This window comes from Phocoena phocoena, chromosome 16, assembly GCF_963924675.1.
Source record: "Phocoena phocoena chromosome 16, mPhoPho1.1, whole genome shotgun sequence".
NCBI classification, from domain to species: Eukaryota; Metazoa; Chordata; class Mammalia; order Artiodactyla; family Phocoenidae; genus Phocoena; species Phocoena phocoena.
Genome location: NC_089234.1, coordinates 31,334,181 through 31,359,096, shown reverse-complemented (window position 1 = coordinate 31,359,096; position 24,916 = coordinate 31,334,181). Strand labels below are relative to the sequence as shown.

General features: G+C 42.7%; 1 protein-coding gene across 1 annotated transcript in view; it reads right to left on the bottom strand.

The window, feature by feature from the left end:
* The window catches only part of BLNK (B cell linker), a 75,479-nt gene extending 67,300 nt beyond the window's left edge, over positions 1–8,179 (bottom strand). Inside the window, exon 1 of the mRNA XM_065893971.1 lies at positions 7,924–8,179. Coding sequence (XP_065750043.1) covers positions 7,924–7,970 — 47 coding nt within the window. The 5' untranslated portion in view covers positions 7,971–8,179. The remainder of the gene's footprint in view (positions 1–7,923) is intronic.
* Positions 8,180–24,916: the final 16,737 nt, after the last annotated feature.

Here is a 24,916-nt window from a genome sequence, read left to right as displayed (position 1 = left end):
AGTTTCTGACTAGTAAATTAGCTGCTTTTTAGTTAAACAAAAAAAAAGTCTCGGAAAAATACAGAACACAGACTAAGCTAGAATGTTTTACTGGCCAGTAAATAACACAGGAAAAAAAAAAGGAAGGCGTGGCCTGCTGTTCCTCCCTCCTCCTAGGCAAACATGGAGGTGTAGTTCTAGACTAGGCCTTTCTGGTGTGAGCTTGGATAAGTGACTTCACCTCTCTGGGCCTCTTACCTGAGGGACTAGAGAGATGGCCGCTCCATCTTACTTGCCCTGTAAACCTTTCTCATTTGGGGGCTGGGGAGAGGAAAGGAGGAGGCTTCTCCACTGATGTTTGCATCCTGACACATTGCAGGGAGAGCTGGCTCAGCCGAGGGGGCTCACGGAACTTGTGGCCAGCACTGGCTACCTAATTTCTGGGGCTCAGTGTAAAATGAAAATGCAGGGTTACTAGTTCAAAATTATTGAGAATCTTAAGACTGCAACAGCAGACATTAAACCAAGCATGGGGCCCTGTGAGACTGCACAGCACAGGCCCAGGAAACTTGGTGGCCTCTGCTGTGTATTCCCTACACTGTAGGGAGGGTTGAAACCTGGAGGAGATCTGGGGCCCCCAGCTAGCCTGCTGGGAGGCAGAGACGCCCCCGGGATAACGAGCTCCTTTTTTGGGAAAGTGGTCAACAGGGAAGCACCGCTCACCAAGGACATGCAATACATCCCTTAAGCTGGCTTCCATGCCTTGCTGTGGAAATGAGCATTGAAACAAGCCATGCTGGACTGAGGGACTAAGGCCTGTTCGGGGGCCTAGACCATGATGCTGTAAAAGGGTTGTGAAAACACCTGAGTGGAAAATCAGCCTGCAGATATATGACCTTTCGGAAGGGAGGTGAGACAGGACAGGTAGGAGAAGGCGGGTCAAACAACGAGGAGCTGGAGGGAGGAGTTGTTGGGAGCAGACAGTCCTCAGCTGTGGAGCGAGGTACAGGCGTGGGAAGGAAGACAAGCTTGCCCACTGAGGGACGCAGAACTGGGAATGGGAGCACATGAGCCAGCAAAAGGCTCAGCCCACAGCAGGAGGTGTGCTTCTCTGAGGGAGGGTTTCCACCGCAGACCAGGGGACCTGTGCTCCAGCATCAGAGCCCGGCACAAAAGCTGCTTCGCTACAGCGTGCTGGGGAGCCTTGAGGTCAGTGGGACCTAGCGGACAGTTAGCTGGAGCACGCTTCAGGGTTCACGGCTCCCTTGATCTGGAGGCAGGACTTGGATGGGGGCTGGAATTCCACTCAATCTGCAGGGGGGGCCCATTTCTGGAGCCACAGGTGTGCCATCCTCTTAACCTCTAATTGTGTGCTTGGTCCCTGGAGGCTTAGGAAGCTGAGCAGGTATGTGGAATGAGAAAACTAAAGCTGTTTCTGAGAGCTTAGACATCAACACCTAAGGGAGCAAATAGAGAGGTGCAGGGTCACCTTAAAGAAGCAGAATGGTCCCAGGTCAGTGAGATTTAAGGGGACCTGATGGATCCAAATCACAAAGCAAGAGACACAATGTGTCTGATGGGGAGGCAGCGGCAGCCCCTGTGACCACTAACCTACAGAATCAGAGTCTGACTGACTTTTTATCCTAACTCCAGTGGTGTCCACTCAAGTTGCCCAGTCTACTTAGAGAGGTAGAAACATACTATTCTAAGGCGACATGATGTCTGGAAGTCTTTTCCTGCTCTCCCTTCTCTACCCAGGAGAGAACAACTTATGCTTCAGTGGCGCATGGAGTTCCTGGAATCTAGTTTTGTTTGACACTAAAAATTCTTTTTTTCAAAAACAACTCATTGAAATATAGGCTCAAGCACTTCTGAACTTTCCCCTTGGCAACCCTTGACCCAAATCATCCCAGACAGAGGAAAATCAGTCCAGCAAGCAGAGGCCACATCAATTGCAAAGATATGTATTATAAATACATACTGTCACTATAAGCACATGCAAGTGAATCTGTGCTTCTTGCTCTACACAGAATTCATTCCACTTGGTCTGGATCAGAGTTTCCCAAATGCAGCACTATTGACATTTTGGGCCAGATAATACTTTGCTGTAAGGATTGCTCTGCACAGTTCAGGGTGTTTAGCAGCACCCTGGCATCTACCTACGAGGTGCGAGCAGCACCCCCTCCCCAAGTGGGATAGTCAAATGTCCCCTGCAGGGCAAAATTGTCCCTGGTGGAGAACCACTGATCTAAATGATGCAGCTATGTCTTGGGGGAGGGCAGAAGGAGATAACTTCTATTGGGTTTATTAAAAAGCCAAAGAAAGCCATCCAGTGTTTCAATATCTCTATAACACGCTATTATTTAATTTCTTTTTTTTCTTATTCATGTTTTCTTTAACAAGCCTAGATTCCTTCATGTCATTGCATGAGGGCAATAGTAAGATCCTCTTTGGAAATGCACCAAATAAGTAAATTCTCCACAGAACAGATGAGGTTAATCATCTGTGGGGGAAAACCAAGAGGTTGTAAGTGTGTGCCTAAAGCATTTGGTACCAGTCCAATCTCCTCCCATCCAGTGATGTAAGAGGCAGGGCTACAATGTAATTGTGGTTCAGCTCTTGGAAACCGAACTAACTGCATCATAGCCACTTTGGGGACAGGTTCCATGAAGAGGGAGGAATCGTTCAGCCACAGCACATACTGTTCAGGTGATTATTGGATCCAGAAGAGAGGGTGCCTTGAATATGTGGACTCTGGTTTAGCATTTTCCTGGCAGACCCATGCCCAGACTGGATGAGAAAGAGTGCCTTGAGTTTTCCTAGGTGATGATCCTGAAATCCACAAACACTAAGCAAATTTCTAAAGTGGCTCCCATGTAGCTTGCCCATGAGAAGACAGAGACCTTGTCTGAGAATTGCATCCATTGGTACAACACAATATAGCCTAGTTGTGCAGGTTCTCAGCTGACATAAGGCAGGTAGGCAGTGTGAGAATAGGAAAACATACTTCCTGGGAAGTCTATCTTATCTCTACCATTAGATGCTGTGCCTCCTCTTGCCCTCCCACCTCAGCACTGGCCTCTGATCTAAACTTATAAAAGAATGAGAAGAGAGATGCCCGAGATACATTTGTATTCAGGATGGGCTCTATCCACCCACCGTGAGCCCCTGGGCAGCTTCCTGCTCTGCTTGCCCTCCAGGTAAAGGGGGTTGGATCTTCTACCATGAGTAGGAAGAGAGAGAACAAATGGTCACTCATGAAGGGTGGGTTAAAGTACTGATTGTTGTGTTTACTTTTTATTTACTTGTTATACTGACCATGTGACAAATATTCTGGGCACTTTAGCCCATGTCTTCACAACAAGCCTGTGAGGAAGGCATCTCTAGTTTTATTTGACAGTTGAGGAAACTGAGGCTTAGAGAAGTTGAGTGATTTCATCAGGACCCATAGCTCATAATTGGCAATTGGAATCCCGACCTTTTGGGTACCAATTGCTTTGTCCTTCTAAATACATAATAGCTACCTTCTAGATGATGCATCTGGATGCTGTCTAGATGAATCCTCTGTTCCCAGTGTTCTGAGTTGGGCAGTTTTCAAAAACTTTGTAAGAAAAGAGTTTGAAAATATTTTGAAAACTATCTCAAACAAGTTGATAATTCCATCAGGAAATATTTCCTGAGGGTCATGGGATGAAATGGTAGCCTTAGAGGATGTAACATTTCAGGCATGGTCTTCATGGCTAAAGGATCACACAGCATCAGAGCTGAGAGGGACTTTGAGAATTGTCAGATCCAAACTCCTCATTTTGTAGCTGGGAGACACAGGGTGATGAGGACCTAACCAGGATGGTGTGGTAGAAAAGGAAAGAAAAGGGCATATATGGAAGCATCATGAAAGAAAGACTAGAGGTTGTGTTAGGTGAGTGGAGGTACAGAGGAAAGGATGCATCAGACTTAGAGTTGATGATGACACCATTGACAGAAACAGGGAGGACCAGAGAGGGATCTAGTGGCAGAAAGGTGAAAAGAAGATAAATCTGTTTCTGAAGAATTGAACTTGAAAAGTCAAGTAACTGGAAATGCCAATTGAGGATTCCAAGACCTGAGAAGAAAAATCATGTCCCAGGATCTGTCAAATAGGATCTCCAAGTGAGAGCCCTAGCCATGAGACACAGACACCCATGGCAGGGCTCTGTCATGCTCAACAGTTTATTAGCCACTTAGATTAGGGCAGAGAAGGGATGTTTGTCACGTCACAGCCCATGCAAAGCTAAATGCCACAGATGTCAGAAGCAACAGGTAAAATAGACAAAATAACTAAAAAGAAGAACTGAAACTGACATGAAATTTATCAAGGATCAATGTAAAGTACTATGTTTCTGTTCGGAAAATCAATTGCACACCTATAGAATTAATAAGAATAACAATAAGATATTAAATAACCACCATTTTTCAATCCAATAATTACTATGTACCAGGATCACTCTAATCCTTACAACAGCCCTGTGGGATCGGTGCTGTTATTAGCGCTATCTTTTCAGCTGAAGTAGCCGGGACCAGGGAATTTAAGTAAACTTTCCTAAACTCACACATATGTTAGTTTGACTGAAAAATACCATACTCTTCAACCAATAATATAAGGATTAGGGAGACTTGGCTTGACCACACCTGTGTCAAAGACTTTTTCCATTTGTAAAAATAAGTGAGTATGTGTTTGTGGGAGCTACAAAGAAAAATACACACGCACAGATGATGAGTCATCTGGGAGGTTATTAAAAATATAAAAACGTAAAATTTCCTTTACAAACTAGTTTCACTAACTTGAAAGGAATATAGTCATTGTGATTCAGGACTGTAAATGTTGAAACGTTTACCTCGGAGTGTAATATTTTTATGAATAGGAATACTTACTGTGGAAGGATTGAGACCCCAGGTCTGAGCTGAGTTTCTGATGATATCATTACCTTATAAAATCCAGGGAAAATCATGGCTAAGAATCAACTAAAAGATCCTGAGAGTTTTTGAATTCCCATTAACAGAGAAACTGACTTCATGTAGTGCCCCAAGGGGAGAAAAAAAGCAAGAATCTGTGCTCACACATTTCTGTGGTCACATACAACTTAACCACTTCGCCTTTCTCAATTCCTCTGCAGTAGAAACTCTCAGGCTGACTACTCATCCCCAGCTGTCCATCTGGGAAGGTCCATCTGGAACCTTCTCTTTCTCCTTCATTTTGAGAATCTTTTTTTTTTTTTTTTTTTTCCAATCATGCCTGCTCTCTTTTCCTTAGCTGACTCTACTTTCCCTCCCTCCTGGTCACTCCTTCTGCCTCTAGTCTCTTTCCAGCCCTGGGAATACACCCCCTAGATCAGGGTCATCCCTTTTACTCCCCCTTGATGGACACTCACTACCTCTCTGTTTTATCTGGCTAAGAATTTAAGCAAATTATCATATAAACTTTGATAAACCTAAGAGTACGAACACAGCTCTTCACTTATACTGTCATCTGATGCCAAATAATTACACAGTTGGCAACATTCTGAATTGGTGATAACCTGTCAGGACAGAGGATACAAACCACAGGGATCAAGTATTCATTGACCTATTCCTCGCCATCCCATCTAATTACAGAAAAGATTTTAAATGGTGCTTCAAGTTCACTGTGTTTACAATTTCATTTCTTTGAAAAGTTCCACATCGACAGTACACATTTTATTAAAACAGGCCAATTCTGTAAAAACAACTCAGTAACCAAGTAGAAAAAAAAAAGTTACTTTTGCCTGAGCAGATGAATGTAGTATATGATTATCCACAATACGGTTTTGGTTTTCTACCCTCTAATCTAGTGTTGGATGTTGTCTATCGACTGCTCTGTGACAAAGCTGAACTTTGTCCCCGAGGGAAGGATCATAAAGTGATTTAGGTTCTATTGCCTCTCTTTATTTAAATCCCCATCTGGATATCCTGAAAGAGGTTCTAAGACTTAGTATAGGCCTAGGTTATGGAATATCTCTGAAAAGGACCTTCTAAACCCTCTTGCTCATTTGGGAGAAATCTTAATATCCATGCCTTGTTAGTTTCTTTGGCATGTCTTTCCTTCGCTCTCCCTTTTCACTGCTCTGCCCCAAGTCCAGGCCTGCAGCACTAGAGGCTTGGGTTACTTAACCGCCCCTCTTACTGAGCATCCCTGCCTCCAGGTTCCGCCCCCTCCGGTCCATCCTGCCAACCTCCCTTAAGCCCGCTGGCATGACATCTGTAACTGTATAAACCGTTCTCCAGCCCTCCGTGGTTAGAGCCCTCTCTGCCCTTTGTGATCTGGCCCCACCCTACGCATCCAACCTTTTGAGGACTTTCTGGTCCCACAGGCCTATTCTACAGCCTCTGTTGGGCAGAAGACTCTCCTCATCATCCTACAAATGGACCTAGTCAACTCCAGCTCCCAGCGTCAGCTTCTGTCTTTCCTCCCTCCCAGCACATCAGGCTTTCCCTCCAATTCTCCAACTTCTTTTATCTTACCTGCCTCTCAAAGCCTAGTTCTTTATTTATTTATTTATTTTTATTGAGGTAACATTGGTTTATAACATTATGTACATTTCACTTTTACAACATTATATTTCTACCTCTGTATGTACCATAGTGTGCTCACCACCAAAAATCTAGTTTCCATCCATCGCCATACATTTGACCTCCTTTACCCATTTCACCCTCCTCCCCCTGCCTCTTCACTTCTGGTAACCACGACTCCGTTCTCAACATCTACATGTTCGTTTTTATTTGATTTTGTTTGTTCATTTACTTTGACAAAGCTTAGCACTTGAAGCATCTTCTCTGTTAAAACCTCTCCAGCTACTCCAATTCACTTCTTATACTCACTGAGTCACTTACTACTTGCACTGTTTTACCTACCCACCTCCCATGACGGTGTAGCAACGTGAGACCAAGGGCAAGACTGAGGAAGCTTTTTGTCTCCTTATCAACACACCCTTGAAAGGGCTGACCGCGGCCATGCTGCCTCTTGATTCCAGACCAGCAGTTCGTTTCAAACTATCATTTACCAAGTGCCTACCAGGTATATGACCCATATTCTAACTGTGAAGGGCTGTCCCTCTGCCATTCTCAGACTAATTTCTCTTAAATTCTGTCTCAAAAGCTCTGATTCTCTAGCTCCTTATCATTTCTGATAACTTCCTTGCTACACGTGTCACATCACCCTGTGAAAAACTGAAGTTCAAGTGGTAGCTGAAATATAAAACACTCATTGAACACTTAAAGGTTCCAGTCTCAACAAGCCATGATGTTGTCACAATGAGACAAAAAGAAAATCTTCAAAATAAAAATTTGGGAAGTCTTTTCTTCTATAAGTCAGAAGAGTTTCTTGATTCTTTCCCCTTGGGACACTTCTGGTTTATTTATTCTTTCTAAGTGGCTTTTTATAGATAATTGTTACACTGACATGAAGACACTGGAAAAACAGATCTAATCTCCCCAAAACACTTGTGACATACAGCCACAAAATAAATGAGATAGTAAAACTACAACGAATACAAATTATTACAACAATCTTTAACATTAAATAGTAATCCACAATGAAATATTTGAGTACTCAGATTAGACCAAACTCTTTTTAGAAAAGCTTGCTGTGTTCAGACTCTCCAAGCTGACCATTGGTAGAGTCTAAGCCCTTGGCTTTTCTCTTTTCTTTTCTCTTCAAAGCTTTACACTTCAATCCATCACTGGCAAAGCCAGCTAGAGTAAGCTCACTTGTTCCTACACATTTCTTTAAAAATGCAAGTCCCCTTCCCTATAGCAATTGACATCCCACTGCCTTACAGCTAGCAAAGTATTCCAGGATTTCAGTATTTCTGAGATGCAGTAAGATCACTGAAAAAAAAAAAAAAAAAAAGGAGAAGAAGAATGAAAAGTATTGGATAGCGAAAATCTTACCTCAATTTCTGACTGGCGGGGACAGTTATTTTATTAAGCTTATCCATTCTTTTTGGTAACTATACGAACCACAGATCACTGTCCAGTGGTCACGTCAGCAGTCCCTGGCTGTCCTGGGGAGTAGCATGGTAAGCCTTTGATCTCAAGAGTCCTAGTCACTTGAGTCTGATTTCTGAGACTGCAGGCTGCTGGCAGACACCCCTGCACGAGGAAGAAGTAAAACTTGCTTGAGCACATAGTCCAGTTTCATGTTTCTACATAGTCACGTGATCTGGGTAGCCAGCCGGCTTGGCTGATCACTCCACGTTGTGTAAACTTTAATAGTGAAACCTATTGGACATGCAAATTGCTTTCCAGCTGCTTTCTTCTGTAACCAGATTTATAATCAGGTCAGGGCAAGCTACTGGCTGGTCACTACTTCCTGTTGTCCTGAACACATATAGTCCTTGTTTTCAGCAGGTGTCATGCTGTCCCCTTCCTGAGCTCAAGGAAAAGCAGAATAATCAATTCCATCTGAAAGTCTCTTTGGGACTTTCTTCTCATTTGCATAAAGTCATGGATAAACTTTTCCACTTAAAGGATCATTATACGAAAATGGCATTTTTTGTATAGTTTCTCCTCACTCCTCTCCCCCAAATGGTTTTAAATAAATATCAAGATGACAGTGACACAGTGGTAACAGTTTACTTTGAGAGTTAGAATTCAGTTTTCCTGAAGATCTGTGTAAAATGGGAAGACAATTCTCTAGGCAAGGTCATTAGGGATAGAGACAGATAGGAGATCTGGAAAAGGGGAGAGGATCTCCATTGTACAGCATGGCCCCTTTATGAGGTTGATGGTGTCAGGAGGTTGACAGCACACTGTTGAGGTTGATCAGCACACTGATAGCCAGATGCTTTCAAACAAAATCAAGATGTACTCAAAGGTCAGCTAGGAACAAATTTAACAACCTCCCAACAATGCAGTTCTGACATCAGGCCATCCAGAAGTCCCCTTAAAAGCAGGGTGCCACTCTCCTCACTGCCTTTGTCCCCTCCTGGCCTCATCCACTGCTCACCTTCATCCCCTCACCAGACCTAGTGATGGGCCAGTGAGGAGGGGAAGAGGAGCGGGAGGAAGGTGAGAGGCAGAGATGGATGTAGTAGATGGATTCCTTTCCTCCTGTACCTCTCCTTTGTACAAACAGAGGTTCTGTATTTCTCCAGGTAAATCTTTTTTTTTTTTGTGCGGTACGCGGGCCTCTCACTGTTGCGGCCTCTTTCGTTGCGGAGCACAGGCTCCGGACGCGCAGGCTCAGCGGCCGTGGCTTACGGGCCCAGCCGCTCCACGGCATGTGGGATCTTCCCGGACCGGGGCACAAACCCGCGTCCCCTGCATCGGCAGGCGGACTCTCAACCACTGCGCCACCAGGGAAGCCCCTCTCCAGGTAAATCTTGATTATTCACATTCATGTACCGTCTCTGAATTTCTAGTTTAACCAGATGGTCAGGAGCAGAATCCACAGGGCTATTGAAGTGTGGGGCCCTTCTGCTCGGCCAAACCCCTGAATTGGCCAGGCCAGCAAGAAAGATCATCTTTCATGAGAAAAATGTAAGTGCTTGGCTCTTCCAATTGTTGATTTTCCCCAAACAGGAAGCTCAATTTTCTTGCAATTTATCTTGAAAGAGTTCTAGACCTTCGCCCCTCAGCTCCTCTCAGGTCTTAACAGAAGGGAACTAGTAGACCAGGAGAGTGAGGGCACGGAGAATGTCATCAGGGTCAGGAAAATCAAGCTCCAACGAATGGGGCAATAATCGGCTTGTTCCTTCTAAATTACTGTAAAGTGCACCCCGTCGGCTACTTGACTTTTCTCTCAACCAACAAGTCTGTTCAGCACCTGGGCTGCGTACTTATTATTTCCCCAGGGAAAAAGGCCAAGGGCAAGGGTTACACTTCTGCTTTTTCTTTTTACAGCCACTTGTCTTTCTTCTTTTTACTGTGCCTAGTCTGACGTGATAAAAATGAGTGTCTGCTTTTCCAGACTGGACATTTTACCCCATGTGGTACGTAGTGTGACAGCCATGATGTTCCAGGCTGCCACTACTTGGTCAGTGCAAACATGGAAATTGAGGACACCAAATTTTAGCCTATGATTTGTGAAAAGAGTAAGACCACACAACATGGTTTCCACAGCACATGGAGATCAATGTACCATGATAAACAGTCTCGAACTACACGGCACAGTGAACATGACAATTAATTAATTACTAGATTAACAAATGAAAAATGGATAATACCAACCTTAAAGAAAATGTGGAACTCCTGTACACTGCTGATGATAAAAATATAACTAGGGGGCTTCCCTGGTGGCGCAGTGGTTGAGAGTCCGCCTGCCGATGCAGGGGACATGGGTTCGTGCCCCGGTCACGGAGGATCCCACATGCCGCGGAGTGGCTGGGCCCGTGAGCCATGGCCGCTGGGCCTGCGCGTCCGGAGCCTGTGCTCTGCAGCGGGAGAGGCCACAACAGTGAGAGGCCCGCATGCCGCAAAAAAAAAAAATATATAACTAGGTACAACCACTTTGGAAACAGCTTGGTATTACCTAATACACTTGATGACATACATACCTGACCCAGCATGAGGTCATACATAACATAGCACTGTGTCAGAACACTAAAAATATACCATGTACACCAAGTCACGTGCAAGAATTGTCATTGAAGCACCATTTCTAATAGAAAACAAAACAACACTTGGAACAACCCAATTGCCCCTCAACAGGAAAACAGATAAATTAATTGTGGTACATTCGTGTAGTGGAGTACTATTCAACAGCGAAAAGGAGTGAATACAATTGATCAGTATGGATAAATAGCAAAAATAATCTGAGCAATAAAGGCAAGTTAAAGAAGATCATACACCATGATTCCAGCTATGTCTAGGTTAAAGACATGTAAAACGAATTTATTATTTAGGACATATACATATACAGTCAAACCAAGGGAGGGAATGCTAAATATAAAATTCAGGTGAGTGGAACTAGGGAGTGGGATTGGAGTGAAGGGGCACATAGGACTTCAAAGGCAATGGTAGTGTCCTATTTCTTGAGTGGTGGGTATATAGGTACTTATTGTAGATATTAAATATTTAACAAAAATATATAAAATAAGATCTGGTCTAAAGCTATGGGGCAAAGCCAGGACAGTCTGCCCAAGTCTCAGTTAGCTCTGTGAAATGATGAGGCTTGAGAACAAGAAGACATTATATTGGAGTCTGGGGATGAGTCTGACCAGCCCTGGTTTCTGTTGGGTTCTTTTCCTTGCATCCGTTAATGACAACCAACATGCTTTTTCAATGCTTTTATGTTCGTGTACTATGACATCATTCTTTTTTTTTCTTTTAATTAATTAATTTATTTGGCTGCGCCAGGTCTTAGCTGTGGCACGCGGGATCATCGTTGTGGCAGTCAGGCTCTTAGTTGTGGGATGTGGGAACTAGTTCCCTGACCAGGGATGGAACCCGGGCCCCCTGCATTGGGAGCGCAGAGTCTTAACCACTGGACCACCAGGGTAGTCCTGACACCTTTCATTATACTTGTGAAAAAACGGATTCATAGGGAGGTTAAGTAACTGGCCCAAAGTTACACCACTCGTCAATGCTGGGATTCAAACCCAAGCTTGTTTCCATATTCTAAGCTGACAATCACAGGGTTTTGCCATCACAAGAGTTACCTGTGCTTCAAAAGGGGGCCCTGTCCTGACATCAAGGCACCAACTTAACCAAGACCTTGGGTGAATCACTTAATCTCCCCGGCCTCAACTTCTCACCTTTAGAGGATGAGAAAGGGTATTCAAGAAGGGCTCAGACTCCCTCTGACTTGGCATCTGGACACTGGCCCATGTGCACAGAAATTGGATTCCGTGAGCAGAAACACTCTCACAGCTTCCAGAAGAGATGCCTTTGGTGATCTGTGCAAGATTGCTTCCCAGAGTGAGGCTAGGGGGTTGTGTCAGTTTACAGACCTTTGGAAGTAGTCCAAGTCCTCACTGAAACTGGAAGGTGAGCCACGGTTCACCCTCTCTGCTCTGCCACCCACCTGCTCATGGCTCTTCCCCTGCCAGGGCTGGTTTAGGCAGATTGCCAAAGGAAGTAGGCGAAGTGTGGCATGGATACTATGCTTCTATTGTTCTAATCATAACCTACTCCCACAAAGGTCAGCCTCACAACAGCTCTGTGAGGGGGGTACGCTTATCATTCACGATGTGAAGTCTGAGCCTCAGAAAGGTGACAGCACTTGCCTAAGGCCACCCATTCTTCCTGATCCCTGAGCCAGGGCCCCTTAACCCCCAAACCATTCCCTCTCTTTTGCCTGTGCTGGCCCCCATTCTTGGGATGGGGGTGGGGGGGCTCTCCTGCAGGAACGGTGGCCCTGGCAGCTTTCTGACACGTGCAGGCCAAAGGAGCAGGGGCTTGCTGTTGGTCAGGCCCATGCCTGGTTAATTGGCCAGTGCCATTAAGGGCCCTGATGGAGGAAGGTTTGGGAGGAAGTTAGGGAGCCTGGGTAAACCGCTGGAGAAAAATAGCAGACGAGGCCAGAGAAAGGCCAAGAGAGAACAGGAACTGAGGCAGATGCTGCTAGTGGTCTATCTGTTCTCCTTTGCGGGGAGGGGGCAGGAAGGGAGGAAGAAGGAAGGAGACGACACAGCTGTGACTTGAACAAAGCGGCCAAGGCTCTTTTAAGCTCGAGGCTTCACTTTCTGTGACATGAATCAGTTCCCTATTTCATCTGTTCAGTAAACTCAATATTCTGTATATGAAATTGGCCTGGAGTGCAGTATCTTTATTACGAGGAGAATTGCTTAGAAGAAAACTGTCCAAGTATCAGTCCAAGTCCTTGGTTGGTAAGAACATTACCATAGCCTGTTGTCAGGACAGACAACTCCTGGCCTTTGTCTCATCTTCACCTCCTCCCTTGCCTTCAGCCCTCAGAGCTGGTCTGCGAGCAGGACTCTCATTTGTAATATTTCCACCCTCGCCCTGTTCTCACTCCAGCCTAGATCCTCACCTGGATCGCTGCTCAGCCTCCTGCTTCTTCTCTGCAGCCAGATCCACCCCCACTCTCATTCCCAGGCCATGTTCCCAACTGCTGACTCTCAAGAAGGATTTCAGAGGTTTTTCCTTTCTTCTAGAACCAAGTGTGAATGTCATTCATGCCCCTGTCACTGAGTCTCACCTTGGGGCTTCATCTTATTCCTCACTGATTCCCAGCACGTGACCATCCCTTTGGTCAGACTGGTTCCCAAACACCCATTCTCCTCATCAGTCACACAGCCCAGCCACCAGCCAGAAATAGCTCTCCAAAGATAGGGTGGGAGGCAAATACATGGGTTCCTAGATGGTCAGGAGGCCAGGTCTTCCCTGTTAGTCAGGGCCACGATGAAGCCAGAGAGCGGGCAAGGGTGGAGAGGCAGAGTGCTCTGTCCAAGGAATGGGAGTGTCAGAGAAGTAGAAAGCCAAGATAAGGCTCATGGCCTCCAGGGGTTGAGCTCCTGGAGGCCAGGAGAAGCCCTTGAGAGCAGATGCTGTGGCTGTTGATGACAGATTTCTGTTACCTTTTATCTGGTGGAGCGCCACTAGTCTCCTAGTCCTCTTACCCAGACAGTCCATCTAGATTCAGAGGGACCCCAACTAAAGCAGACTTGAGCAAATCGGGAGATGGTCCATGTTCTTGGGTAGAATGACTCAGTGTCACGAATGCCATTATCTCCAAGTTAATATATAAGTTTAATGCGATGCCAATAAAAATAGCAATAAGATCCTCTCCTCCAACGACACCTGAGGGAAGTAGATTCTAAATTTCCTCTCTCTATAAAAACAAGCAAGAATTGCCAAGAAATCTCTGACAAAGAAGATCAAGGGAGTGGAAGGAGATAGACCTCTCAGAATTAAAGCACGCTATGAAGCCTCTCTAATAAAAACGGCATGGTATTTCTGCATGACCAACAGAACTAAAGAGAAAGTGCAGAAATAAACAGAAGAATTTAAGGAGATTAAACGCTATGAATGTGGCATATCTAATGGGAGAAAGATGGACTTTTTTTTTTTTTTTTTTGCGGTACGCGGGCCTCTCACTGTTGTGGCCTCTCCCGTTGCGGAGCACAGGCTCCGGACGCGCAGGCTCAGCGGCCATGGCTCACGGGCTCAGCCGCACTGCGGCATGTGGGATCTTCCCGGACCGGGGCACGAACCTGCGTCCCCTGCATCGGCAGGCGGACTCTCAACCACTGCGCCACCAGGGAAGCCCAGAAAGATGGACTTTTTAATAAGCAGGGCAATTGCAAAGCCACTGGGGAAGAGATAAGATTTAGATTCATACCTCAAACCATTCAACAGAAAAAACTCCCAGTGGATCAGAGCTCTAACTATAAAAATGAAGCCATAGCTGTACCAGAAGCGGACACAATTAAATTTCTTTATAACCTTATCTATGACTTAAAATCCAGAAGCAATCAAAGAAAAGACTGATAAATTTAACTAGAAAAACTTAAAAAGAACTTTTTTGTGGCAAAAAAACATTATAAACATCATCAAAAGACAAAGGACAAATTGGGAGTAAAGAGTTGCATCATGTATCACAGATAAAAGGCTAATCTCCCCAATAGATAAAGAGCTCCTAAAAATTGAGACAGAAAAAAAAATGACCATGAAAAGCCTTTAAATGGATGGAAATATGCTCAATCTCCTATTACAAGAAAGGTTATAACCAGGCCGAAGAACATATGCATGTTTACGTACCAGATTAGCAAAAATCTGCAAGTCTGGTGATAGGATGCTCTTAGGAAACAGGCACTCTTTGCTAACAACATGTTACAATCCCATGGAGGGGAACTGGCAATATTTAACAAAATAAATGAATTGACCTTGTAACCCAGCAATGTCACTTCTAGAACCCTCTCCTGAAGATACGCTTTCACAGACACAGGCATGCAACATCTGCACAGAGTTATTTGTTGCAGTTTTATTTGCAACAACAAGAATTGGAAAAACCTAAATGCTTTTCAGTGGAGGACTGGTTGAATACATTTTAGTTCATCCTTGTAACAGAGTTCTGTGCCGCCATAAAAATGGTGTGACCTCTGGGATACGGTAAGTGGAAGAGACAAGGTCAGGACAGTGTAAGCTACTTCTTTAAAAAAAACAAGAAGATAGAGGAAAATACACATACTTATTATTGCAAAAACAAACATAAACACTAGAAGGATAAATCATAAACGAATACAAATAGTCATCTATAGGAGGCAGGAGGGAGCTGGAAATAGAGCAGAAGTGATAGGGATGTAGATTGATTCTCTGGATCTATCTTTTCATAGTTTTGACTTTTAAACTAGATAATGGCTTGACATGTAATAAAAAAACAAAATTAATGCAAAAAATTTAAAAAGGCAAACTTTAGAATAAAAGTAAACAGAAACAAGTGAATGTAAATAGTAACATACCCTGGAAAAGAGAATTCTTTTGACTTTTTTTTTTTTTTTGCGGTACGTGGGCCTCTCACTGTTGTGGCCTCTCCCGTTGCGGAGTATAGGCTCCAGACGCGCAGGCTCAGTGGCCATGGCTCACGGGCCCAGGCGCTCCGCGGAGGGGCATGAACCCATGTCCCCTGCATCGGCAGGCGGACTCTCAACCACTGCGCCACCAGGGAAGCCCTATTTTGACTTTTGAACACAGTCCTCTGTGCATCCTCAGTGAAACATATTCTAAGAATGAAAATGTTACAAAGAAATCTCAAACTCTACTCAGTATTTTTATTTTTAGTAATAAAATGTGTATTATAATTTTCAAAGTGTTCTTTTGGTATAATGTAGATAAAGCTAATAAATATGTTCATATTAGCAGAAACTAAGATTTTTAGTGTGAGAGAAAAAATACAAATATAAAATCAAAGAAAAACTTGGTAATGTTAAATTTAATTGGAAATATCAATCTGAACTCACTATTTAGTTCCTAGCACTAAATCTTGAAAGGACCTAGAAGCAATGACATTCCAGATTTTAAACACATGAAGAGATGCTCAATTACAATTATATCAAGAAACAGACAAATTCCCCACTAGCAGGAGCTAGAGGCTAGAAGGCAGGGTTGATTTCAGGTCTGGGGCATAGACAATGGAAGCTGAACCTGGAACATCTCGTGCCAGAAAACATCAAAGATCCAGGAGCAGATCTTTGAAGGGGGTGATTTGAGCAACAAAAAAAGAATAATGAATGTAATTTACTTTAAAATTTTGAACAAATTAAAATCCACTGCTGTACAATAATAAAACCCCAAACCAAAGTCAATTGCGAAAATTGGAGATAACTATTCCATCAACTCCTTACTTCTGGTAATTAATACATTAGAGATGAAGGAAGCATTTACCGCTTTTTAAGAGGAATTGAAAACCCTCCTTGATTTTCTAAGAATGCTAGCTAGTAAATGTAGAAAGAATTACAGAATAAGAAAATCACCATTTTGCAACTGCAAAATAAATAATTGATTAAGGTGAGGATCATCAATTATTACTACAACTAGTAGGTGAATGTTGGGGAACAGGATAGTCTCAAGGTGGGAAAGGCTCATCCCATGGGCTGCTGGCTAATTGCCAAGGGAAAAGCCAACGTTTGCAGAGACGAAATCTGGCTGTCATTGTCTTAAGTGTTCAAACTCAGTATGATCCTTACTTCTTCCTGATGGGATGCAAAACTAAATACATCTCACTAAGAAGCACTGTTACCACAAATGTTTGATCGCAATCTAATCAATTTTTAGACCTAACTTCCAGTTCACAGAGAGTGAACATATAATCAATCATCCAAGCTAGGGCACTTATGAGAGTGAAAGAGGATTCATTTAACAATTATGCCAGGACTACAGGTGTAAACAGGCAGGACATTCCCAGATAAACTGGAATGTGAGATCTCGCTAAGTTTACAGGAAGTAAAGGTGGTAGAGAAACAAGTTGGACAGCACTAAGAGGGAAGAATATAATTTTTAAAAATCCAGATGTGGGGAATTCTACAGAACAACCACCTGGTCTTAAAAAAAAGAAAAGAAAAAGAAAAAAAGTGGAGGAGATGTTCAAAATTAAATCAGACTGAAGAGTCGTAACAACCAAATGCAATGCATGAACCCAAATAGGATACTGGTGGAAAGAAACCAACTCTAGAAGACATTTGCGGACCACTGGGAAAATTTTCCTATGGTCTGGAGATTAGATGACATTAGGGAATTGTTAACATTCTTAAGAACAATCATGGTATTGTGGTAATATAAAAAGATCCTTATTAGGACATTTTTGGGAGGTGAATGCTTTTGGATTTAAAGGTTTAAGTAGGCATGTCTACAACTTACCTTCAAATGATTCAGAAAAAAATGTTAGCAATGATTGAAGCTGGGTGGTAGGTATACAGGTGTTTGTTGTACCATTCTTTCAACTTTTCTATACATTTGAAATTTTCATGTAAGAGTTTAAAAAATGGCAGGACTCCAAATGTTTCTCACCCTCAAGCCCTCTACAGAGCCATCAGGGGTATTGGAACTGCCTGGTTCCCCAGGCCTCCTCATCAGTGCCCTCTCCATCAATGTAGAATCCCGCTCAGGAGTTCCCAAGCACAGTCTTTCTGTCTCCTATTTCTGGCCCCAGTCTTGACCACTTTCTAATTTCTTGTGGCCTGTCCAAATCCCACTCACCTTCAAGGCACACTTCCTCCTGGAAACTTGTCCTGTCTTCTGGTCCACCTGGGCTACTACTCTGACCTCCTCCAGCTCTTCGAACTTGGACCACAGTTTTTGCTTTTAGCCATATGCCAACTCTCTAATATTTTTCCCAAGTGTGTATCCTATTACCTTGATGAGATTATAAACATACCAGTGAAAGAACTATATTCTATTCCTTTGGTCTTTCTCTGTAGCAAGCACAAAACTAGAATATTGTTTGTATTTGATAAATACTTTCTGAATTAAACCTGACAGTTATTAAAAGATATGTGCAAATAAATAAAGTAAAAATTAGTTGTGAGACACCATTACTATTCAAACTCAGGAAGTGAATCAATGTTAAAAATCATTGAAGTTGCTGGTTTCATATGTAAGGAGCTTGGTAGTTGTCACTCCATCCTAACAACAAGTGAAAAACTGAATAGACTGAAAAATCAACAATTCTTCTTTGCTCTGTAAGAGAGGAAGTATACAGTGCAAACTGCTGCCCCCAAGGTCGAAGAGACAGACAGGTGCATACAGGTCATTATGGCTTCCTGGAGCAGAGACTTGCTAGCAAAACCACTGTAGGAACGAGTGAGGGTGTAGAAAAACCTGAACTGCAATTGAGGAATTGCTGGAGGCTCAGTGGGGACAACTCTGAGGATTAAAAACTCCAGGAAGACCCAGTCATAAGGCAACAATATTTTGAGATTTACCTCTAGGAGCTTGACCAGGTTCCCACAGTAAATATCAGAGAAAAATCCCCTTGAGCTTCCGGTAGGGGTGGAGAAAAGAAAACATTTTGAAATAAATCAGAGCACTCCATTATTAACAAGCCCTGCCCCCAGTGGAAACTAGTTAACCATGGCCTAACCTGCTGGTGTATTATCAGAGCCTAACTGACCTGGGAAAGGGAAGTACCCAATTCCAGCCCACTCTAGTCATGCTGTCCCACCTAAGTGGGAGAATAAAAAAGAGAAGCATTTGTGAAGTTCACGGCCCAGAGACTTAAGCTCACTAAGACTGAGACCTGATCACAGGACTGCAGAATGCTCCCCCACCACATTACTAGAGGCCTATTTACAGCAGTTCCTTTTACCTCATACATCATGTCTAGCCATCAAAAAAAAAAAAGAAAAAAACAACAAGGCATACCAAAAGGGAAAACCCCACAATTTGCAGAGACATAGTGATCATTAGAACCAGACATGGCAGGGATGTTGGAATTATCAGACCAGGAATTTAAAACATCTATGATTAATATGTTAAGGGCTCAAATAGATAAAGGAACCCAGCATGAAGATCAGGTAGGCAATGTAAACAGAGAGATGGAAATCCTAAGAAAGAATCCAAAAGAAATGCAAGAGATAAAAAAACACTGTAACAGAAATAAAGAGTGCTTTTGATGGACATATTAGTAGACTGAACAAGGCTGAGGAAAGAATCTCAAAGCTAGAGTAGATTTCAAGAGAATCCTCCAAAACCGAAAAACAGAGAGGACAAAGACTGAAAAAAAACCCAAACCAGAACAGAGTACCCAAGGACTGTGGGATAACTAAAAAGTTATAACTTACACAGAGTGGGAGTACCAGAAGGAGAAGGAAGAGAGAAAGAAGCAGAAGCAATATTTGAAACAATAAGAATGGAGAATTTTCCCAAATTAATGTCAGACACCAAACCATACATCCAGGAATCTCAGAGAACCCCAGGCAGGATAAATACCAAAAACTACACCAAGGTGTATCATTTTCAAACTGCAGAAAATCAAAGCTAAAGAGAAAATTCTGAAAAAAATCCAGAGGAAAGAACACACAGAAAAAGATAAGAATCACATCCGACTTTCCTACACAGAAAAAGATAAGAATCACATCCAACTTCTCAGAAACCATGCAAGCTAGAAGAGAGTGAAATGAAATATTTTAAATGTTGACAGAAAAAAACCACCAACACAGAATTTGGTACCCTGTGAAATTATCCTTCAAAAGCAAAGGAGAAATAAGGACTTTATCAGACAAACAAAAATTGAGGAAATTTGTTGTCATCAGAATTGCCTTGCAAGAAATGTTGAAATAAGTTCTTTAGAGAGAAGGAAAATAATATAGGTCAAAAAACTGGGTCTACATAAAGTAAGAAAGAGAATTGAAGAAGGAATAGATAAAGGTAAAATAACTTTTATTTTTCTTATTCTTAATTAGTCTAATAGATAACAGTTTGCTCAAAATAATAATATCAACAATGTATGTATGTTTATGTATATATTTTATGTATATATTTGCTTATGTATGCTTATACATAAGTGAAATAAATGACAGTGATGATACAAGGGATGAGAGGGAAGAAATTAAGAGTTATTTTATTATCAATATAAGGTACTGACACTACCTGTGAAGTGGTATATTCACAGGTTATTTGAAAGTGGACTTGGACTAGCTGTAAATGTATCTTGCAAACTGTAGCTCAACCACTGAGAAAAGTAAAGAAGGAAGTATAAACAATATGCTAAGAAAGGAGAGAAGATGGAATCACATTAATCACTGGATTAAAACCACGAAAGGCAGAACCTTCCTGGGCTGAACAGGCTACAGAGTTACATATATGGTTAGAACTGTTTTTCATGTACTCTGGGCCTCTTGGTTAATTCCTTACTGGGGGGATGGCTCTGGCTCAGTGGGTTGCTGGATGTAGTTCATACCAGCTCTTGAGAGACAATTGTTAAAATTTTAGGAATTTTGTGAGCCTGTTGTTAACATAGCCATTATTTGAAAGAGATAAATTATTTAAGCCTACAATTAAATGTTATAATTAAAACAAAGGTAATACGGTGACTTCCCTGGTAGCACAGTGGTTGAATCCGCCTGTCAACGCAGGGGACAAGGGTTCGATCCGTGGTCCGGGAAGATCCCACATGCTGCAGAGCAACGAAACCTGTGTGCCACAACTACTGAGCCTGCGCTCTAGAGCCCGTGAGCCACAACTACTGAGCCCATGTGCCTCAACTACTGAAGCCTGCGCGCCTAGAGCCTGTGTTCTGCAACAAGAGAAGCCACTGCAATGAGAAGCCTGCGCACTGCAACAAAGAGTAGCCCCCGCTCACCGCAACTAGAGAAAGCCTCCACGCAGCAACAAAGACCCGATGCAGCCAAAAATAAATTAATTAATTAAAAACAAAAGAAACCTTAAAAAAAAAAGGTAAAATATACTCTAAACTCATCTTTCATAGTTATTTTTTTACATTTTGCTCTTATCTGTGCTCTTAAGGTTATTTACATCCATTGTATCCATGTCTGTGGTGGAAGGATTACGTGATGGTGGTGCTTCCCAAGTCGGTGTTCAGCAACATTAGGTTGGAGATTGGAATCAGCCATGGTGGAAATGTTTATAGCCCTGGAATTGGCAAATACTGTACTACAAATCAGGGCTGGGTTTTTTTTGAGAGCCAATTATTAAACATTGACAAATATACCACTACTCTGCTCTAGCCTCACAGTCCCTTAGGTTCAAGAACAACAGAATGGTGACAGCACCCTCAAATGTAGTGATATCTACCCTGTTTGGATATTTTGGTCATATCTCCATCCCTGAACCAAACACCAAGGCCAGGGGGAAATTTATGCCCTGTCCTCCACCCTGGACCTTGGTCAGAGGCTGTCCCATGCCCATGTATGTGGGGTGATCCCCACATGAAAATCAGGGGCTTTCACTGGAAGAAGGGACATAGGCTACTAGAAAAACTTCAAAATATAACCACCATAGCTTGTAAAGCAGTGGCTTCCATGTAGTCTCTATCTCCCCTAACTCACCTCAAGGTGTCTTGGGCAAGAAGCAAGTGGTTCTGGACCAGTGAAGCTCCTGGTACGTGGGGAGAGATGGGGAGGCTCTGATCTGAGACCTCTTGTGCGCCATCTCCAATCTTCCCCTTTGGTGGAATGATGTCCCCACTATCTTCCCCCCCAGTCCTGTTTATTCCTGCTCACAGCTTGCTTCCAACTTAGACAAATGAAACATGCATTCTTGTGTTGTGTGGGTTTCTGAGATATTTTAAAAATCAATTTAAATTATTTTTCCTGTGATGGGTCCTAGCTAAGTGGAGGAGACATACAAACAAATTATTACAAAGCAATGTGAAGTGAGTTTTCAAAGAGATATTTATAAGCTGTGCTGAGAGCTAGTGGGGAAGTTAGTTGGGAAAATGGGGGCAGCTCCCCAGAGAAGAGGACTTGTGACCTGGAGATTTACATACAAGTAAGAAGTTCCCTATGTGGCAGGAGATGCACAAAGGGGACTATCTATTCCAAAGGAACAATGTGAGTTGTGGTACCACTAGGTCAAGCAGCTTCATTTATCCCTTCTCTCTTTTTCCCAATACTCTAGACACCTCGGGAAAATTTCCCTTCCTCTCTTGCTCTCCTTTCTATTCTGAGCCAAAAATAGAACCCAATCATGGGAGTCGCACCAAAACACTGTGGGGTGCACCCTTGCATGGGGGACAAAGAACACCAGGGCTTTAAACTGAACAAGCAACGAGCCCAGGCCATGGAAATGACCCACATGCACCCTGGAATCTCCAGCTGCCTCTACTACCTCCTCAGGTGAAACCCACTCCTCTTAAAGCATAAGCATTCAAAGCAAACAAGTTCTTACTTTGTTAGCTTTTCTCTCTGGCTCAGTTACTATATTGCCAGAGAGTCGTTTTCTATTTTCATCACCAGAGCAGACATTTCTCCAACAGTCTTTTGAGCCTGGGGACCAAAGCACCATTTATAGCTTTGCTTCTATGGGGAAAAGTGCTTTCAAGTTCCAAACAACGGACTTACAAATAAATTATTGAACTCAAACTGCTTTTAAGCAATGAGCTTCCTGTAATGTTCTGCACACTTCAGTGCTAAAGGCTGGTGTGTGTGTGTGTGTTTAAAATTGTCTAAATATGGGTGCCAGGTGTTACATTTTCAGACTGACCGAGTGTATCTTTTTTTCCCTCTTAAAGCAACAGAATCATTTCTTTTCTGAACACATATCCGCTTTAAAATAACTGATGAAAGAAATGACTGGGGCTGCAAAACTAAAATAGCAATGCTGAAAATTCAGGGGTAAAGATATGTATTTGCGCAGTATGCGAAAAACGGTTACCTTACTTGTAAACTTTATTATTTCAGGTTCAGGAAAAACAGTAAAGTACCTCCAAGCACAGGGAGAGTTAAGAGATCAAAGCCACCTGTACAGCTTGGTTTTACTTCGAGTCCAGTCACCCAAGGAGATCGCCAAGATGAGGTTTCTAGTCTGCTATGAAGCAAGCCAGACACAGAAAAATTTAAAAACCACCCAGTGAAGAGAGCACACAATCTGTCTCCCTGTTGTCAAAAATATCATCAGATAATGCGCATATCAGTCAGAAGGGGTGAACACGCAAAATGCTTTTTTCCATGGAAAGAAGACTCTCGGGCTCAGTACTTGATTCATTTCACTCTCCCACCCTCAATTCCTCCCTATTTCTTTTCTACACCCTTGACTGCTCTTCTCTGTTCAGTCTCTTTATTTCTCTCTCACTTCCTCTAATGATAGGAGATGACATGGTTAGAATTAATCCTCCTGAACCAAAGAAATTAATTCAGCTACAGTTTTTTTCCTTTCAAAACCTTTTATTTATTTCTGTTTATTCCAGATTCATACCCTATATATATATATATATATATATATATATATATATATATATACATTGCCATAATGAAGCATTTTTCCCTGTGAGCATTAGCACGTAATTTTATATGTACCTGAACAGTAGGCATTTTAAAAAATAAATATGATAACTAGCAAATTAAACATTTTTAAAAAACACCTGTTTGTCCTTTTGAACAAAGTCCAATATTTCATAGTGAGCAGAACTGGCTGTATATTTTCTGGGATCCAGCACAACATGGAAATGTGAGGTCTCTTGTTAAAGAATTAAGGATTTCAAGATGGTGATAGCAGAGCACTGAACCACTGTGTGGTTTTTCTGAAAGTTGGGACCCTACATGACTGCACAGGCCACATGCCCATGAAGCTGGGCCTGCTGGTGGGATTTTATTAATGAGAGTAACACACACATAGACACATGCACATTTCTCTAGGCTGGTATAGAATTAACCAGCAAATTTACATTGAAAATGTAATAATGTGACCTTACAAAAAAGTGCAAACATCTTTTGGTGGTTTCCAATATACTTCCTGAGAATTCACTTATTCATAATAACTGACACAGAGAAAATATTGTAATTTGTTATGACATCTGGGACAACTGATAAACAGGGTGTTTTGGATGACCTGTTTTCAAATTTTTAGAACTTGATAAAATACGCTCAAAATGTGCTAAACATGGAAAAGGAATTTTGAAGCCATCTTTCCCCTGGGGCTAGAAGCATCTGTAGTAATGTATGTGGAAGGGCTCTGAGTATTGACAGCCATGATCAACCTTAGCCATCATATAACAGATTAACAGAATGGCCGATAAAGCCGAGTTTACAGCTGAAGGAATTCTGAACAATTTCTCTGGTTCCAACAAATTAAACCACAGTCACATTTTTTCTTCATTAAGTGTCCCATAGCTGCAACTCGAATGGTTGTTTCATTCTCTCCTGGTCCTTCTTCTGCTCGTCTCATGGATGCCCCTCTTTTAAATCCCCATCCAGTGGCCCCACCCATTTTCCTCCTGAACACTCTACCTTCCCCCTGTGGTGATGGAGTCATCATCCCATGTCCTTTCTTGCAAATTTGGTGGGATATCAGTGGCACCTTCCTCTGTCCAGACTCCTGCTAGCTTCAACGTGGGGAGAGGCATTCATCTGCGGGATGAGGAAGGCTGATTGCCTGGACTCCAGTTGCACCTGCCTCCAGCAAGATCGGTTGCAGACAGACTCTGCTGCATTTTACAAGGACCACCATTAGGAAATGTACACTTTTTCTTCAACTGCCCACTGCAATCCCTGATCTAGTCTCACACAAGTATGAAGAATGCATATATGAATATCATTGCTTTGAAGATGAGAAAAGCGGGCCTGCAGAAAGAGGAGGGACTTTGATTCAACCACTGTACTATCCTACTCTTAGCCTCTATGCTGTACTGCCCTCCTGTAAATTAAATTATGAAACAGCAAATTTTAAAATTTTCTAGGAAATAATTATAAGATTGCAGATAAGCTCATTCACTCTCCCTATGATTCTCCGTGTTTTCCATCCTTCCAGCAAATCTCTCTCCTTCCCCCATGCAGATTCACTTCCCTCTCCCTCAAAACTGAATGGA